At 46.4% G+C, this 19,150-nt stretch overlaps 2 protein-coding genes across 2 annotated transcripts in view; both read left to right on the forward strand.

Moving 5' to 3' along the window:
• Positions 1–19,150, forward strand: part of znf646 (zinc finger protein 646) — a 22,624-nt gene continuing 3,474 nt past the window's right edge. Inside the window, exons 1-3 of the mRNA XM_041238747.1 lie at positions 1–151; positions 2,963–6,061; positions 7,019–9,334. Coding sequence (XP_041094681.1) covers positions 3,264–6,061; positions 7,019–9,334 — 5,114 coding nt within the window. The 5' untranslated portion in view covers positions 1–151; positions 2,963–3,263. The remainder of the gene's footprint in view (positions 152–2,962; positions 6,062–7,018; positions 9,335–19,150) is intronic.
• LOC121306777 (perforin-1-like) overlaps positions 16,589–19,150 on the forward strand; it is a 16,539-nt gene continuing 13,977 nt past the window's right edge. Inside the window, exon 1 of the mRNA XM_041238704.1 lies at positions 16,589–16,728. The gene's annotated coding sequence lies outside the window, so the exon portion shown is untranslated. The remainder of the gene's footprint in view (positions 16,729–19,150) is intronic.

Genomic DNA, 19,150 nt, shown 5'->3' on the forward strand with positions numbered 1-19,150 from the left:
AAAAAAATAAAAAAAAATCGGGGGTCCGGATTCTTCCAAAAAAACAAATAATTAAAATACAAAACTAAAAACAATTCAATCAACCCTCGAAGGAAGCCGGCATAGCCTGGCTGCTTAAAATAACAGCGATCCGGTGCAGACGCATCGTTGGGTGAGTTCAGTTATCTTGATCGGATCCGCCGGTTTTGTTCTTGTATTTGTGTGTATATTATATATTATATACGCTATAATCTATATTATATATTATATACCGTATACAAACACGCACACTTCAGAAAAGAAACTCAACAGAACAACAAAAACCAAACCAAAAAAAAAAACAAACAAAAAACTAAAACAAATTTAAATGAGAAATCGCGTGTTTTTTTTTTATGTAAATAAATGCGTTTTTTGAAACGCGAAAGATGTATTTGTTTATTTTTTATTTTCGGTGCGTTCTCAAAAACAGACAAACAAACAAACAAACAAAAACAAAACACACACAGGCAAGCAAGCAAGCAAGCAAGGCCACAAAACCGAGGGAGGAGGAGGAGGAGGGAGAGGAGAGGAAGAAACGTTAGTGAGGCATTAAAAGTACGTTTTAATAATAAATAATAATGCTAATAATAATGCAGACTAAACCATTGCACGGAGTTGCGTGCTGCCTGGCTGGATTATTTTACTGAATGATCGTTACTTTGTGAGATTTGTTGCTGTAAGCATTTGCTAACAGACAAACAAAAACCCCCCCTGTGTGTGTTTCTCCTCTGTATTGAACACAGGCACACGAACTGCAATCGATTATTTATTTTCGCTGCAAGTTATATAAAATTAAAAAAAAACAAACAAACAAAAGCTACACGTGGGTTTGTAGAGATGGGGGTTTAATATAATTACATTGCACGCTTTTTTTTTTCCAACCTAAAATAATCATATTAATTTATATGAACGGTTCCATGGGGTCAATTAAAAAGTGTAATGTTTGTTTGTGTTAGCGTTGCCCTAATTTTTGTGCGCCGTTACTTAAAACAGCGGTTTTAAACCCAGGGACCCCGACGGGACATGATGTATATAATAACATGTAAATGTTATTATCGACGAATTTAATTTAACAACGTGCGATTTGCTTTAGGTTGTGTGTGTGTGTGTGTGTGTGTGTGTGTGTTCACACATCTTCACAGCAGCGTTGTCCAGTTTAACTGAATGCTGACTAGAAGTGTAACATTAAACCCTACCAGCATTAATGGGTGAATCATAACTTTAGAAAGGGGGGGGGCATGGTCCCTCCTGGTTTATGTTTCAGCCTTACCCTAAATTACTTAACTTGGCCAAATTAAGTGCTTATTAGGAGCTTAATTGGTCTGATTAAGTTGGTTGGGGCTGGGGGTGGATTTGGGAATTGGGGGTACCCCAAACCCCCGACCTGGGAAACAATTGGTGGGTACCCAAAGGGGCTGGAGTTGGATGGTGGGGGGGACCAGGAGGGACACCCACTCTCCACGACCAATATTGCAAACTCCTGCTTCAGATTCTCACACGAGTAAGAAGCTACCCTAAGATTCCTCACTCGCAGCGACTCGCAAGACTCACAGCGGGGAGGGGAGGGGAGGGGGGGGTGGCAGCTCTGGGCAAATGCTTAAAACGCTCCTGAATATTTTGGTAATAGCAAGCGAGCAGTTCAGGTTTGACCGCATGTGTGTGTTTGCACTGGAAACACTGCAAGAGAAGCAGTCCGAAAAATGCTGTTTTGCTCAAAACTGTAGCCGAGCACTTGCGTGTGTGTGTGTGTGTGCAGGGGAGTTACCACAGGAGACATTATTCAGCAGCTTTCACTGGACTCTATGAAGCTGAGGGAGTTCATTCTATATAGAGCGGGTGCAATTCAATATGTTAACAAGGGAACATTATTCAGCAGCTTTCACTGGACTCTATGAAGCTGAGGGAGTTCATTCTATATAGAGGGGGTGCAATTCAATATGTTAACAAGGGAACATTATTCAGCAGCTTTCACTGGACTCTATGAAGCTGAGGGAGTTCATTCTATATAGAGGGGGTGGAATTCAATATGTTAACAAGGGAACATTATTCAGCAGCTTTCACTGGACTCTATGAAGCTGAGGGAGTTCATTCTATATAGAGGGGGTGCAATTCAATATGTTAACAAGGGAACATTATTCAGCAGCTTTCACTGGACTCTATGAAGCTGAGGGAGTTCATTCTATATAGAGGGGGTGCAATTCAATATGTTAACAAGGGAACATTATTCAGCAGCTTTCACTGGACTCTATGAAGCTGAGGGAGTTCATTCTATATAGAGGGGGTGCAATTCAATATGTTAACAAGGGAACATTATTCAGCAGCTTTCACTGGACTCTATGAAGCTGAGGGAGTTCATTCTATATAGAGGGGGTGGAATTCAATATGTTAACAAGGGAACATTATTCAGCAGCTTTCACTGGACTCTATGAAGCTGAGGGAGTTCATTCTATATAGAGGGGGTGCAATTCAATATGTTAACAAGGGAACATTATTCAGCAGCTTTCACTGGACTCTATGAAGCTGAGGGAGTTCATTCTATATAGAGGGGGTGCAATTCAATATGTTAACAAGGGAACATTATTCAGCAGCTTTCACTGGACTCTATGAAGCTGAGGGAGTTCATTCTATATAGAGGGGGTGCAATTCAATATGTTAACAAGGGAACATTATTCAGCAGCTTTCACTGGACTCTATGAAGCTGAGGGAGTTCATTCTATATAGAGGGGGTGCAATTCAATATGTTAACAAGGGAACATTATTCAGCAGCTTTCACTGGACTCTATGAAGCTGAGGGAGTTCATTCTATATAGAGGGGGTGGAATTCAATATGTTAACAAGGGAACATTCAGCAGGTTTACATTCGACTTTACGAAGCAAAAGGAATTCATTCTGTGTATAGAGGGTGATGCAAAACTTATTTTTTATTTTTTTCCTTTCTCCACAGATCAGTCAACGCCCTGGAAATGCCTTAGCACCCGAACTCCGAGTATACCATGCCATGCTTTGCCTTCGTTCCCTGGGAAAAGGGGAGAAGAAAAAAAAACCCTTTTGAGCTAAACCGCCACTAAAGCAAAGTCTTAAACCTTTTTGCAAGGCGGCGGGGAAAAAAAAAAGAGGAGAGCTGAATAAACAAACGCTACAACACCGAGTTTTCCCACAGAACCACACCCCCCCCCTTTCCCTCCCCCCCTCTCAAATTCTTTTAAAATTTATTTATTAAAAAAAACAAAAAACTATTTAAGACCATGCAGGATCGAGAAGGGCAAGACGGCTTCCTGTGCAAGCAGTGCGACGAGGTCTGCCCCAGTTGGCCTGATCTTTTGGAGCACGCGGAGAGCCACTGCCTGCCGAACGACGAGAGGAGGTTTAAGTGCAGCGAGTGCGGCCGGGGTTACCGGCACGCTGGCAGCCTAGTGAATCACCGCAAGACCCACGAGGTGGGCCTGTACAGCTGCACTGTCTGCGGCAAGGAACTCAGCAACCCCTTGGCACTTCGCAACCACCAGCGTCTGCACACCACAGGGCTGCACTGCCAGCTTTGCGGTAAGATTTTCAGGCTGGCGTCTCAGCTGGCCGTCCACCAGAAGTGCCACGAAGACGCCGTTCCCGGTCACGGCGAACTCCAGCATCCCGGCACCTCCGGTTTGGAAAGCGGGAATCCCGGCGGGCTCCTGGACGGACAGGAGGCTTCCGACGGATTTCAGCAGCCGGGTGTGTGCGTCTCGGATCCCCGGCGCGGGGGAGGAAACCTCGAGGCTAGCGTCGGGAACGAACTGCCGGGCCAAGCGCTCATGGAGAACCTTAATAGCTTTCGGCCCACGGAGAGCAATACCTCGACTCCTCTGAGAGCCTGCCCAGGAAAGACCAGGGGGAAAGTTTCCGAACCCTGCCCAGAGCCCCTGAGCTCGGAGGACCGCCCGTTTAAATGCGTCCAGTGCGAGAAGACGTACCGTCACCACGGGAGCCTGATCAACCACAAGAAGTCGCACCAGCTGGGGGCTTTCGAATGCCGCGTCTGTTTCAAGCAGTTCAACAACTTGGCCGCTTGCAACAGCCACGTGCGCATTCACTCCAAATCCAAACCCAGCCGGTCCTTCGAGGACTCCGACCCGTCGCATAGCGGCAGCAACAATGGCGAGAGATCCAATTTCTGCCACCTCTGCCAGGTGGCTTTCGCGAGCGAGTCCGAGTTCGAAGATCACATCGTCCTTCACAACAGCTCTTCCCTGGCCCTGGGCCACCCCGACGGATCCCGAGAGGAAAGCGGCAGCGTCTCCTCCTCTTATCCGTACGACGAAGGGGAAAGCGGTCGCCCGCCCCCTGAAAGCGCGCCCTTTGGAGCGACAGCCGATTCAGGGGACAAGGAACCTCCGAGCGGGCTGGCGTACGTCTGCGCCTTCTGCGGGGAATGTTACTCCGACCTGGAACGCCTTAAAGATCACTACCTGACCCACGACTCCGGAGTGGCGGAGCAGGAGGAGGTGAAGGAGGAGGTAGCGGAGAAAGGAACAACGCCCAGACTAGACCCCCAGACGGACTGGATCAAAACCGAAAACAACCGGAACGCTGAAAACCCCGTTGTCCAAGCTAAAGCCCGGGACCCCGTTACGGTCGAGGGCGAACGCAGGTTTAGGTGTCAGGAGTGTGGAAAAAGCTACCGGCACGCTGGGAGCCTCGTCAACCACAAGAGGTCGCACCAGACCGGCGTCTATCAGTGCACGATCTGCAGGAAGCAGTGCCTCAATCTGGCTGCCTTGAAAGGCCACCTCCGGATTCACAGATCCAAGCCCCCTTCTCTGAGCTTCAGCAGTGGCGGTTTAGACCTGCCGGACTGGCTGTCCAACGAACCAGTGGACTGCCGAGACCTGGGGGGCCAGGAGAACTCGTACAGTGGCGACATTGGCTTCCAGGGCTTCGAGAACGAGCTGGAGCAGAAGGGGCACTTGGTGTCTCACTTCAGCGCCCTGGCGCCCCCGAGTGGCTGCCAGACAGAAGGAGGGCCCGGCGAGCCGCTGGGAGCGGAGAATGACTTCGAGGGATCTGGGCATCTCGAAAACGGCGTCCCAAAGGAAGAAGAGGTGGAAGAGCTGATGACAGATGCCCATCTTCAAGCAGACAGGCACATGTGCGCGGACTGCGGGGAGACGTACGCCGACATTGCGGGCATCAAAAGCCACCGGTGCCCTGGCCAGAACGGGACCCCGGGCGAAGACTTGGGTCGGGGGGAGAGGAACGGTCTGGCCGGTTCCAGGAGGAGAAAGAAATCCCCTTCCCAGAAAAGCTTAGAAGCGGAGGAAAGCGCAGGCGAGGGGGAGCTCTGCGAACGCGGGGAGCTGCTGTCGGAGGTGTGCCAGTGTTCCGTTTGCGGGAACCGTTACTCCAGCCTGTCTGCCCTCAAGAGCCACCTGCGCTTCCACACGCACCCAGCGAAGGACTCTCCGAGGCGGGGCCACTCCTCCCTGTGCTTCCCGGAACCCGACACATCCGGGGGCCTTCTGGAGGAGGAGGAGGAGGAGGAGGAGGAGGAGGAGAGCAACCTCCAGATATGCAGCACGTGCGGCGAGAGCTTTCTGAACGAAGCCGATTTCACCCGGCACCAGCTGACGAGGCACGAGAGCCCTTTCCCGGATTTCCTGAGGGCGGACGCGCCCCGGAGCCTTTCCGAAGACGAGGCCCTTTCCAAAGAGGGTGAGGAAAACGAAGGCGAGGACAAGAGCCACATCTGCGGAGAATGCGGCGCTGTCGTCTATGGGAATTACCGGGAGCTGGAGAGTCATCGCTGTGCCGGCCAGCCGGGTTCCGGCGCGTTCCCGAGCGACCCGCCGCGTACCCTGAATTCGGAAGACCCCGCCGGGGGTCCGGACGCGGATGCCAGGCCCTATCGGTGCGAGCAGTGCGGGCGCGCGTACCGTCACGCGGGCAGCCTCCTCAACCACAAGAAGTCCCACAAGACCGGGGTGTTCCGCTGCTTCGTGTGTCAGAAACGTTTCTACAACCTCCTGGCTCTGAAAAACCACCAGAGGGTCCACTTTGATGTCAAGCGGTAAGTCGAGCAGAACGAAACTGCCGGGCAAGGCTTTGCAAGCAAAATGCTTTCTTTTTTACCTTTTTTTTATAAAAGTTTCTCGCAGTAAAAGCACAGCCAAGTGTAATAAAACCCAAGTAAAGCATAGGGAAGCATTGTAAAGCACAGAGAGGTCTGGTAAAGCATAGGGAAGCATTGTAAAGCACAGAGAGGTCTGGTAAAGCATAGGGAAGCATTGTAAAGCACAGAGAGGTCTGGTAAAGCATAGGGAAGCATTGTAAAGCACAGAGAGGTCTGGTAAAGCATAGGGAAGCATTGTAAAGCACAGAGAGGTCTGGTAAAGCATAGGGAAGCATTGTAAAGCACAGAGAGGTCTGGTAAAGCATAGGGAAGCATTGTAAAACACAGAGAGGTCTGGTACAGAGGTATGCGCTCTCCTGACTGTATGGTAAACATTAAATAAACAAACCACGGTAAACTAACCCTTGTAAAACTTTCTCACTACGAAAGCACAGCAAAGTAATATAGCCCTGTGAAAGTGTGGTGAAGCATTGTAAATTGTGAAGCAATACCACCACTGATTCTGAAATCTCCTGTACTAGAAATACTAGGACTTCTGAATCCTTAATCTCTTCCCTGGTCCTGAGTTGCTATTAATTGTGTGTGTGTGTGTGTGTGTGTGTGTGTGTGTGTGTTGGTATTTGTGTACATTCCTTTAGCTAAATGATTCACAGTGCAGGGATGGGAATGAGACTCCCATTGCACAGCAGTGTGATCCAGTCCTGGTTTCACTAGGTTTAATAATCAGACACACCTGAGCTTGTTACCTAGACACACTGGGGGCTGATCAAGCTGGTAGTAAAACCTGGACTGGGTGACACTGCTGTGCAATAGGAGTCCGATTCCCATCCCTGCAGTGTCGATACTGCCCGCTTCTGACACCCCTGATCTCTCTCTTTCCGTTCTTGTTGACAGACACAAGTGCTTGGAGTGTGGCAAAGCCTTCAAGCTACAGAAGCAGCTGGTCAATCATCAGAGGATGCACCTGGAAAGCAAACAGCAAACCAAGCACCTCAGCAACCAGCTGCAGCAGCTCATGCAAGCCAGCAATGGCCCCTCCAACGGCAAGCCGCTGCCCCTCCCAGAACGGGGTTACCCAGGCTCGGCCTTGACTGACAGCTGGGTGGAAAATAACCTTGGGAATCTGGGCTATGGCAGCGAAATCCACCAGGGGAAGGAAGCCCGATCCACAAATGCTAGCAAGCCTTCTGCTGGTGAGGAACAGCTCAAAACCAACAGCCCGCAACTCGCCCCAGCCCAGGTCAGGCTTAGGGGTAAAAGGCGGTCGGATTCTGAGGCGGGGCGGGCAAAAGGCTCTGTGGAGCGGCCGTACTGCTGCGGTCAGTGCGGCAGGACTTACAGGCACGCCGGCAGTCTGGTCAACCATAAGAAGTCCCATCAGGTTGGTCAGTATTACTGCGCCGTCTGCAACAACACTTACCCCAACCAGCTTGCAATGAAGAACCATCTGCGAGTCCACTTTGGCGTGAAGAAGCATCGCTGCCCGGATTGTGGGAAAGCCTTCCGCGGGAAGAAGCAGCTTTCTGGTCACCCTTGCGGAAAAGTTGGTAGAGCCCCACGGCAGACTGGCAGGGCGAGGAAGCAGAGAAACACGCCGCCGACTTCGGAAAACGCGTTAGACGTCACGCCCAAGAAGAAGAAGAAGAAGAAGAAGAAGAAGAATGAGGAGGAGGAAGAAGAAGATTCTTCGGCGTGCGCAAATTACGGGCTGGCCTTCCCTTCCCCGGACGAGCGTCCGGGGTCTGGCCCGAACGAGGGCGCGACAGCTTCGTCCCGCGGCCCGGATGACAGGCCCTTCCGCTGTGATGTCTGCCATCGCACCTACCGCCACGCCGGCAGCCTCCTCAACCATAAAAACACGCACAAAACCGGCACCTTCGAGTGCATCGTCTGCCAGAAGATGTTCTCCAACCCCATGGCCATGAAGAACCACCTTCGCATCCACACCCAGAAGAAGCCCTACCTGTGCCCGGAGTGCGGCAAAGCGTTCCGGCTCTCCAGCGCCCTCCAGGACCACCAGAAGCTGCACGTGGGGGACGTCCCGCACCGGTGCCAGGGGTGCGGCAAAGGATTCCCGAGCGGCAGGAGTTTGAGGCGTCACAGCTGTGGATTCGGGGCGAATCAAAAAGGGGGGAGCAAAAGGGAGAGAGCCCCTGAAACCCCCCGGGAAGGAGAAGAGGGTCCGACCCGAGGGTCTCCCGTCGGCGGCCGAAGGGACGAGCGCCCGTTCAGGTGCGATCAGTGCGGCCGCACTTACAGGCATGCCGGCTCCCTCCTGAACCACCGGAACACCCACACCACGGGCGTCTACCGCTGCGCCGTGTGCCTCAAGCAGTTCTCCAACCTGCTGGCCTTGAAGAACCATCACCGCATCCACTCCGAGGCGAGACGCTACAAGTGCCTGGACTGCGGCAAAGCCTTTCGGGTCTCCTCGCACCTCCTGAGTCACCGCCGGGTCCACACGAAGGAGCGGCCCTTCTTCTGCGCCCCCTGCGGCCGCGGCTTCGCCAGCAAGGCCAACTTCGCCCACCACCTGTCCCTGCACAAGACCAAGCCTTCGAACTACTTCTTCCAGAAGAGGCGGGGCGGGAGAAGAGGAGGGGCGCGGGGGCCGGAGGAAGAGGGGACCCCAGGCGCGGAGCCGGGGGGCAGCCGGAAAGACCCGGGAGTCGCCGAGGAGCCCCCCGCCTTGGAGTGCGACAAGTGCGGGAGCTTTCATCGGACTCTGGAGGACCTCCGGGAGCACCAGGAAACGCACGGCGGGGACAAGCCCCACGCCTGCGAGCATTGTGGCAAGACTTACCGCCACGCGGGCTCCTTGCTCAACCACAAGAACAGCCACAAGACGGGCTCGTACTCGTGCGTCGTTTGCCAGAAGGAGTTCTCCAACCTCATGGCACTGAAGAACCACAGGCGGATTCACACGGAGCCCAGGAGGTACCAGTGCCAAGACTGCGGCAAAGCCTTCCGCGTCTCCACCCAGCTGATCTGCCACCGCAGGGTCCACACCAAGGAGAAGCCCTTCTCCTGCACCCTCTGCGGCAAGTGCTTCTCCAGCAAGTCCAACCTCCGGCACCATCAGAAGGTTCACGAGAGCAGGCACCCAGCGGAGGAAGGCTTGGGAACCCCCCTCTCTGCGACGGGGATCGGCCCCGGAGCCTCAGCGGACCTGGGAGGGCTCCCCGGGCTGTCTCGGGTCAAGGCAGAGTCGTAACCTGCTGTTTAGCGCTGGCTTTTTTAAAGTTTTTTTTTATAAATGATTTTTTTTTTTGGGTGGTTTTTGTTTTTATGGTGTCTTCAGTCATTTCTGGGACCCCCTGGTAATTTTGTGTTCTCATGAACTGCCAGATGGTAAACTGTCGTCCTAATTTCATTCAAATACTGTGGCAGTGTTGCCTTTCTCTGCTGGCCCAATCAACTCCTCTCTCTTGCTCTCTCTCTGTGTCTCTCGCTCCCTCTCCCACTCTATCTCTCTTTCTCTCTCTGTCTCTCTTGCTCCCTCTCTCTTTCTCTCTCTCTGTCTCTCTTGCTCCCTCTCTCTCTCTTTCTCTCTTTGTCTCTTTCTCGCTCCCTCTCTCTCACCCTCTCTCTCTTCCTCTTTCTCTCTCCCTTTCTCTCTCTCTCTCTCTCTCTCTCTCTCTCTCTCTCTCTCTCTCTCTCTCTCTCTCTCTATCTCCAGCTGGGGCCAAAAGTAACACCAAGAATTTCAGGATTGAAACACATAATTAAAAAAACAAAAAAAACAAATAATAAATATATGACCACAATTTAGATCTTTTTATTTAACTTTATTTAAAAATGATTGCAAAACATTCTGCTGGAAGCCATAATGGTACAGTTTTTCATGTTCGATTTTAAAATGAGACATTTTTCAAATGGTGTGAATTCAATATGTTAACAAGGGAACATTATTCAGCAGCTTTCACTGGACTCTATGAAGCTGAGGGAGTTCATTCTATATAGAGGGGGTGCAATTCAATATGTTAACAAGGGAACATTATTCAGCAGCTTTCACTGGACTCTATGAAGCTGAGGGAGTTCATTCTATATAGAGGGGGTGCAATTCAATATGTTAACAAGGGAACATTATTCAGCAGCTTTCACTGGACTCTATGAAGCTGAGTGAGTTCATTCTATATAGAGGGGGTGCAATTCAATATGTTAACAAGGGAACATTATTCAGCAGCTTTCACTGGACTCTATGAAGCTGAGGGAGTTCATTCTATATAGAGGGGGTGCAATTCAATATGTTAACAAGGGAACATTATTCAGCAGCTTTCACTGGACTCTATGAAGCTGAGTGAGTTCATTCTATATAGAGGGGGTGCAATTCAACATGTTAACAAGGGAACATTATTCAGCAGCTTTCACTGGACTCTATGAAGCGGAGGGAGTTCATTCTATATAGAGGGTGTGTGATTCAATATGTTAACAAGGGAACATTATTCAGCAGCTTTCACTGGACTCTATGAAGCTGAGGGAGTTCATTCTATATAGAGGGGGTGCAATTCAATATGTTAACAAGGGAACATTATTCAGCAGCTTTCACTGGACTCTATGAAGCTGAGGGAGTTCATTCTATATAGAGGGTGTGTGATTCAATATGTTAACAAGGGAACATTATTCAGCAGCTTTCATTTGATTTTACAAAGCAGAATTAGTTAGCAGTTAGGAATCCCTCTGCAAAGCGAGATACGTTTCCTAGTACTGGAACAATAGAACCCAGATGCCCTCAGAGTGCTTGTAAACGCCAGGGGAATTTGATTAACGAATGGGGGTTTATATAGCACTGAGGGGTGACCCTGGTCCTGGAGACCCCCCAATCCTGCAGGGTTTTCGAGGTGTCTCTACATCACAGTGACAGTTCAGTGACTCCTCCGCAAGATCTTCGAGGACGCTGATCAAAGACTTCCAGAAACGTTTTTCTTTTTTTTTTTTTATATTTCGGTTTTCATGCTATGATTTAACGATGCGAGAGATCAGAAGCCAACGTTTGTAACCAGTAACAACAGCTAGCAGTGAAATATAATTTACATTGATCTGGGAGCAAGTTTTTCAGAAGATAGCCAGAGGCAGAAATCCCATGCATACTGGTGAAATAGTGACTGGACAGGGCTGGGAATCAGACTCCTATTGCCCAGCAGTGTCACCCAGTCCAGGTTTTACTACCAGCTTGATCAGACCCCAGTGTGTCTAGCTAACAAGCTCAGGTGTGTCTGATTATTAAACTCCTAGTGAAACCAGGACTGGATCACACTGCTGTGCAGCGGGAGTCTGATTATTAAACTCCTAGTGAAACCAGGACTGGATCACACTGCTATACAACTGGAGTCAATTATTGCCTTTGTTTTTATCCCGGACAGACCCCTTGCTGACTAAATGTGCTGAAATCCTTGACTAGCTAGCTGATCACCTTTTAGAATGAGCAAACGGTTTTACTGATCAAAGGCATCTCACCAGCGTGTTGCAGTAGCCTCTGGGTGACCACAATAAGACCCTGAGCCTTCTGGAGAAAGGGACGGTCCACCCAGCCCGAGGGACCTAGAGGGTTCATTTCCCCTACTAACCTGTTTATAGTTTTAACTCTCCTCTGAGTGCAGACGGAGTCACGCTAGCACTGAAGCGAGTTCCGGCATCGGCAAACAGAACTTTGACCTTTCCCAAAGCAGGTCTTATAATCTTAGCAATAATAGCTGGTTTTATGGGTGTGATGTCAAGAGAGAACTGTATTCTTGTATTTATTTATTTATTAAGACAGCAGTTAATATGTAACACATTAGAGGCTGTACCTGGTTTTACATAGAATGCTATTTTATTATTATTATTATTATTATTATTATTATTATTATTATTATTATTAATTCAGATACTGTTTACTTCTACAGTTTATTTATCCAGCCCCCCTAAATTGGTTAATTCTAGAGTTATCCAGCAGAGGTCTGCAACTAAGATAGAGATTTTGCCAACAAGTCACAGATAAAAAATAAATATTTACCATGGACGTTGATTAACCTTATCATAGCGTATGTTCTTAACATATTGAATCACACACCCTCTATATAGAATGAACTCCCTCAGCTTCACAGAGTCCAGTGAAAGCTGCTGAATAATGTTCCCTTGTTAACATATTGAATTGCACCCCCTCTATATAGAATGAACTCCCTCAGCTTCACAGAGTCCAGTGAAAGCTGCTGAATAATGTTCCCTTGTTAACATATTGAATTGCACCCCCTCTATATAGAATGAACTCCCTCAGCTTCATAGAGTCCAGTGAAAGCTGCTGAATAATGTTCCCTTGTTAACATATTGAATTACACCCCCTCTATATAGAATGAACTCCCTCAGCTTCATAGAGTCCAGTGAAAGCTGCTGAATAATGTTCCCTTGTTATCATATTGAATTGCACCCCCTCTATATAGAATGAACTCCCTCAGCTTCATAGAGTCCAGTGAAAGCTGCTGAATAATGTTCCCTTGTTAACATATTGAATTGCACCCCCTCTATATAGAATGAACTCCCTCAGCTTCATAGAGTCCAGTGAAAGCTGCTGAATAATGTTCCCTTGTTAACATATTGAATTGCACCCCCTCTATATAGAATGAACTCCCTCAGCTTCATAGAGTCCAGTGAAAGCTGCTGAATAATGTTCCCTTGTTAACATATTGAATTGCACCCCCTCTATATAGAATGAACTCCCTCAGCTTCATAGAGTCCAGTGAAAGCTGCTGAATAATGTTCCCTTGTTAACATATTGAATTACACCCCCTCTATATAGAATGAACTCCCTCAGCTTCATAGAGTCCAGTGAAAGCTGCTGAATAATTTTAAAAAATGTAACGTTTCTAAATCTATCATGAAATACTTACTGTGCTGCGATTATGGCTTCTGTTAGCCTTTCTTTTTTTTTTTTTGCGATATTGTTTTGTAGTTTGTTGGGTTATATGATGTTAAATAAAAGATCTAAATTATCTTCATATCATATTCCCCCCCCCCCCCCCCCCCCCCAAAATTCTGGGTGCAAAAAGTAGCTGTAGATAGACAAAGGAGATGGTGGGGTGGACAAAATGTGTCAGTGAAATGATCTCAAAGTGGCTTTCTTAAACTAATACAGCAACGTTTGAAAAAGAAAAAGAAGAAAAAAAAAGTCACATTTCTTTCAACGTCATTTGAAACCTAACTGGAGATATACGCGAGCAGGTCTGGGAATCAGACTCCCGCTGCACAGCGGTGTGATCCAGTCCTGCTTTCACTAGGAGTTTAATAATCAGGCTCCCGCTGCACAGCAGTGTGATCCAGTCCTGCTTTCACTAGGAGTTTAATAATCAGGCTCCCGCTGCACAGCAGTGTGATCCAGTCCTGGTTTCACTAGGAGTTTAATAATCAGACACCGCTGAGCTTGTTACCTGCTTTCACTGGGAGCTGAATCAAGACTGAGCTTGTTAAAACACTGGGGGCTGATCAAGCTGGTAGTAAAACCTGGACTGGGTGACACTGCTGTGCAACAGGAGTCCGATTCCCAGCCCTGTGATTCTTCTTGTTGGCTCTGTAACCCGATTTCACCACAGAAGTGATTGCTGAGGGCATTAACTGGAACGTTTCCTTCAGTAAAATTCAGGATGATGTTCTAAAGTAATGATGATAATGATTTTTTTTGTAACAAAAAAAAAAAGGAAGTTTTTTTTTTTTTTTTTTTTTTTTTTTTTAATAAGTTTATTAAATGAAATAATTGAAGTTTCATGTTTCTGGTGGTATTGTATTATAGGAATTACTGAAATACTGTTATATATATATATATATATACATACACACACACACACACACACACAGGCTAAAAGTTTTGTATCACCCTCTATATAGAATTTCTCTCACCTCTTGTTAGCTTTATTAACAAAGTCACTGGCTCCTCCCTTTATAAGGAGCCCTGACCATCTTTAAAATCCATTCTCTCACCTCTTATTAGCTTTATTAACAGTATCACTGGCCCCTCCCTTTAAAGGAGCGCTGACCATCTTTAAAATCCATTCTCTCACCTCTTATTAGCTTTATTAACAGTATCACTGGCCCCTCCCTTTAAAGGAGCGCTGACCATCTTTAAAATCCATTCTCTCACCTCTTATTAGCTTTATTAACATGATCACTGGCCCCTCCCTTTAAAGGAGCGCTGACCATCTTTAAAATCCATTCTCTCACCTCTTATTAGCTTTATTAACATGATCACTGGCCCCTCCCTTTAAAGGAGCGCTGACCATCTTTAAAATCCATTCTCTCACCTCTTATTAGCTTTATTAACATGATCACTGGCCCCTCCCTTTAAAGGAGCGCTGACCATCTTTAAAATCCATTCTCTCACCTCTTATTAGCTTTATTAACAGGATCACTGGCCCCTCCCTTTAAAGGAGCGCTGACCATCTTTAAAATCCATTCTCTCACCTCTTATTAGCTTTATTAACAGGATCACTGGCCCCTCCCTTTAAAGGAGCGCTGACCATCTTTAAAATCCATTCTCTCACCTCTTATTAGCTTTATTAACAGGATCACTGGCCCCTCCCTTTAAAGGAGCGCTGACCATCTTTAAAATCCATTCTCTCACCTCTTATTAGCTTTATTAACAGGATCACTGGCCCCTCCCTTTAAAGGAGCGCTGACCATCTTTAAAATCCATTCTCTCACCTCTTATTAGCTTTATTAACAGGATCACTGGCCCCTCCCTTTAAAGGAGCGCTGACCATCTTTAAAATCCATTCTCTCACCTCTTATTAGCTTTATTAACAGGATCACTGGCCCCTCCCTTTAAAGGAGCGCTGACCATCTTTAAAATCCATTCTCTCACCTCTTATTAGCTTTATTAACATTATCACTGGCCCCTCCCTTTAAAGGAGCGCTGACCATCTTTAAAATCCATTCTCTCACCTCTTATTAGCTTTATTAACAGGATCACTGGCCCCTCCCTTTAAAGGAGCGCTGACCATCTTTAAAATCCATTCTCTCACCTCTTATTAGCTTTATTAACAGGATCACTGGCCCCTCCCTTTAAAGGAGCGCTGACCATCTTTAAAATCCATTCTCTCACCTCTTATTAGCTTTATTAACAGGATCACTGGCCCCTCCCTTTAAAGGAGCGCTGACCATCTTTAAAATCCATTCTCTCACCTCTTATTAGCTTTATTAACAGTATCACTTGCCCCTCCCTTTAAAGGAGCGCTGACCATCTTTAAAATCCATTCTCTCACCTCTTATTAGCTTTATTAACATGATCACTGGCCCCTCCCTTTAAAGGAGCGCTGACCATCTTTAAAATCCATTCTCTCACCTCTTATTAGCTTTATTAACAGGATCACTGGCCCCTCCCTTTAAAGGAGCGCTGACCATCTTTAAAATCCATTCTCTCACCTCTTATTAGCTTTATTAACAGGATCACTGGCCCCTCCCTTTAAAGGAGCGCTGACCATCTTTAAAATCCATTCTCTCACCTCTTATTAGCTTTATTAACAGGATCACTGGCCCCTCCCTTTAAAGGAGCGCTGACCATCTTTAAAATCCATTCTCTCACCTCTTATTAGCTTTATTAACAGGATCACTGGCCCCTCCCTTTAAAGGAGTGCTGACCATCTTTAAAATCCATTCTCTCACCTCTTATTAGCTTTATTAACATGATCACTGGCCCCTCCCTTTAAAGGAGTGCTGACCATCTTTAAAATCCATTCTCTCACCTCTTATTAGCTTTATTAACAGGATCACTGGCCCCTCCCTTTAAAGGAGCGCTGACCATCTTACAGAACACTAGGGGCTGATCCTGTGTGTGTGAGAGACCCTGATCGAGTCACTTCACCTCCTTGTAGCTCCGTCCTTCTTGAGACGCAAAACAAACGAGGTCCTATTGGAAGAGACTGCTCCGTAGCTCAGATGAGACGCAAAACAGGAAGGCAGAGGTTTTGTTATTGGAAGGAGAAACTTGTTGATGTGGAGACTACCTCCTCAAGGAGTCTCGATTGAGACGCTCTTGAGCGAAACCTAGTGCTCGGAGAATGAATTACATTTGCTGTGAAAGTGTAAACGACACTGTGTTTAAATATGAAGCTGGACATGTCCTGGACTGGAACGGGACATTGTGAACTTTTAAGTCTAATTCATAGCCCCCCCCCCCCCCCCCCCCCACCCCACACCCAGTGAGTCAGTGGCTGAGCTGGGATTGAACTTTTCGGGAAAATTGTTGGCCTAGTGTGTCGGAGTATTAATAATTCCATTATATTATTATATTATTAAATAATAATAATAATAACAGCATTATCTATATCTGTTCGTAGGCGTGTTTCTATATGAGTGTGGGGGAAACACACATTTTATGAGAAATTGTTCAATTATTATTTTGTTTTTTCAAAGTTTGTTGAGTGGTTATGTTTGTTCATGGTCCCCCCAGCAAAAAAGAAAAAGAAAAAGCATTTCCCGTCTCCCCTCCCTTAACAAAACCTAAAGACAGCCCCTTTAACAGGTCTCTCCCTTTTTCATGTCCGACTGTAGACATTTTGCAAAACCAAGAGAAGGCTCAGGACTCAGCCCGAAAACACCAGTAAATAATATATTCTCTACATATATACATTACAAAGGTAAGCAGAGAACAATTGTCTAAAACACCTCGAAATATCAACGGTTAAATAGCTCAACGATATCACAGGCAGCTTTTTATTTTTTTTTATTTAAAGCCTTCCTTGTTATCTCTAGCCTGGTCGGTCCTAAAGCCAGCCATTTTGGGTAACTTTGTTGCATTGCGCGGCGTTGTTTTAATAAATTAATAGGATAAATGAATAAATGTTTCGTCTGAACTTAAAGAGTCGATCAACAAACAAATTAAAAACAATACAAAGTAGATAATAAAATAATAATACTAATAGTTTATCGGTACGTGAGCGTATTTTTGGATCTGTACTCCACCCTGCGGTCCTAAAGCCAGCCATTTTGAGATCATTTTTTTGTTATTTTATAGCGCTATATAGATTTTTGTGTTTAAAAAAATAAAAATATCTGAATTTAACGCATTGCCGGCTTTTGACTGCGTTTCGCGTCTAGAGTATATGTGTTTTTTGTTATGTTTAATGCACTAGTCATTTAAAAAAAAATAAAAATGTTCTCCAGTTTGTCATAAAGAAATATACGGTTCGTAAACATGTTTTTTTTTTTTTACCAAATGCGGTAGCAAAAACTAAGTTTATAAATATATTCGAATGTACAATATACTATAATTTAATAAACGGAGGCATTTTATAATAATCTATTATTATTATTATTATTATTATTATTATTATTATTATTAATATAGCACATTACTAAATGTGCTATGTAAATGTGTGTGTGTTGGTTTTTCTTTTTAATTGTTTTCAGCTCCTAAAAAGCTGCAGAGTTCAAGTTCCTTGTAAAATGTTATAGCTAACTTGAACTGTGCAGCTGTTTAAGAGCTGAAAACAATTAAAAAGGTCTAATTAAGCAAAAGATCACTTGGAGGAAGGGTCTGGTTCAGTAATTCAGAGCTGGGTTGGAATGAAAATCAGCTGACCAGCAGGGGTCCAGCCTTTTTAAAAAATGTTTTTTCTAAATTTATTTATTTTTGTTCTATTAAATTCCATAAGAAACTTCAGAATGTAATGCGTGGTCTCCCTGGTTCAAGAAAAGGGGTCTTGATACCAGGAGGTTCAAATCCCAGCTCAGCCTGTGTGTGTGTGTGTGTGTGTGTGTCCGTCCCTGAGCTAGTCACTTCCCCTCCTTGTGCTGCGTCTTTGGGGGGTGTGTGTCCCCATCCCTGAGCGAGTCGCTTCACCTCCTTGTGCTGCGTCTTTGGGGTGAGACGTTGTTGTAAGTAAGAAATTCAGCCAAGCTGTTTGTTATAGAGAGAATGGGGGAGTCGACGTCCTTGTGCTGCGGTCAGCGAAGTGGGAGGAACACGACGAGAAAACACCCCCACACACAGGGGTAGGGACTCGCTCAGCGAAGTGGAGTGTCACCCCCACCACCACTGCAGACTCGATCAGTGAATTGGCGAGGAACACGACGCAGAACCCCCCACACTGCGTCTTTAACCGTGATGTCCTAAAAGTAGGAGGATTTATGACGAGATACGGTGTACACACCAGGGTGAAAGCACTCTTTCAAGTCAATTATTAAGGAGACTGTATTACCAATAGACGAATATAAATTGGCAAACCCCATACTCTGCTGATAACATTTCCATCTTCTTAAGTCTGGTTCGACAAACAATATCTCTCTTCATATTTAACCGTTTTCCTTCAACAGTTCAATAGATGTGAAAAATACATTTCTGGCATCACCCAAAATTTTAGGACCGGGAGATGCATAGATACTGTACGTTACATTTTGAAAGCACTCTTTAATTTCAAATATCCAAGTGAGACTTTAATTGAGATGTTATTAGGAGCCGTATTTACACTAGGGCTGCAAGGATGGAAATACATTTCTGGCTGCACAGCAGTGTGATCCAGTCCTGCTTTCACTAGGAGTTTAATAATCAGACTCCCGCTGCACAGCAGTGTGATCCAGTCCTGCTTTCACTAGGAGTTTAATAATCAGACTCCCGCTGCACAGCAGTGTGATCCAGTCCTGCTTTCACTAGGAGTTTAATAATCAGACTCCCGCTGCACAGCAGTGTGATCCAGTCCTGCTTTCACTAGGAGTTTAATAATCAGACTCCCGCTGCACAGCAGTGTGATCCAGTCCTGCTTTCACTAGGAGTTTAATAATCAGACTCCCGCTGCACAGCAGTGTGATCCAGTCCTGCTTTCACTAGGAGTTTAATAATCAGACTCCCGCTGCACAGCAGTGTGATCCAGTCCTGCTTTCACTAGGAGTTTAATAATCAGACTCCCGCTGCACAGCAGTGTGATCCAGTCCTGGTTTCACTAGGAGTTTAATAATCAGACTCCCGCTGCACAGCAGTGTGATCCAGTCCTGCTTTCACTAGGAGTTTAATAATCAGACTCCCGCTGCACAGCAGTGTGATCCAGTCCTGCTTTCACTAGG

This window comes from Polyodon spathula, chromosome 50 (genome assembly GCF_017654505.1).
Source record: "Polyodon spathula isolate WHYD16114869_AA chromosome 50, ASM1765450v1, whole genome shotgun sequence".
In the NCBI taxonomy this organism is placed as follows: Eukaryota; Metazoa; Chordata; class Actinopteri; order Acipenseriformes; family Polyodontidae; genus Polyodon; species Polyodon spathula.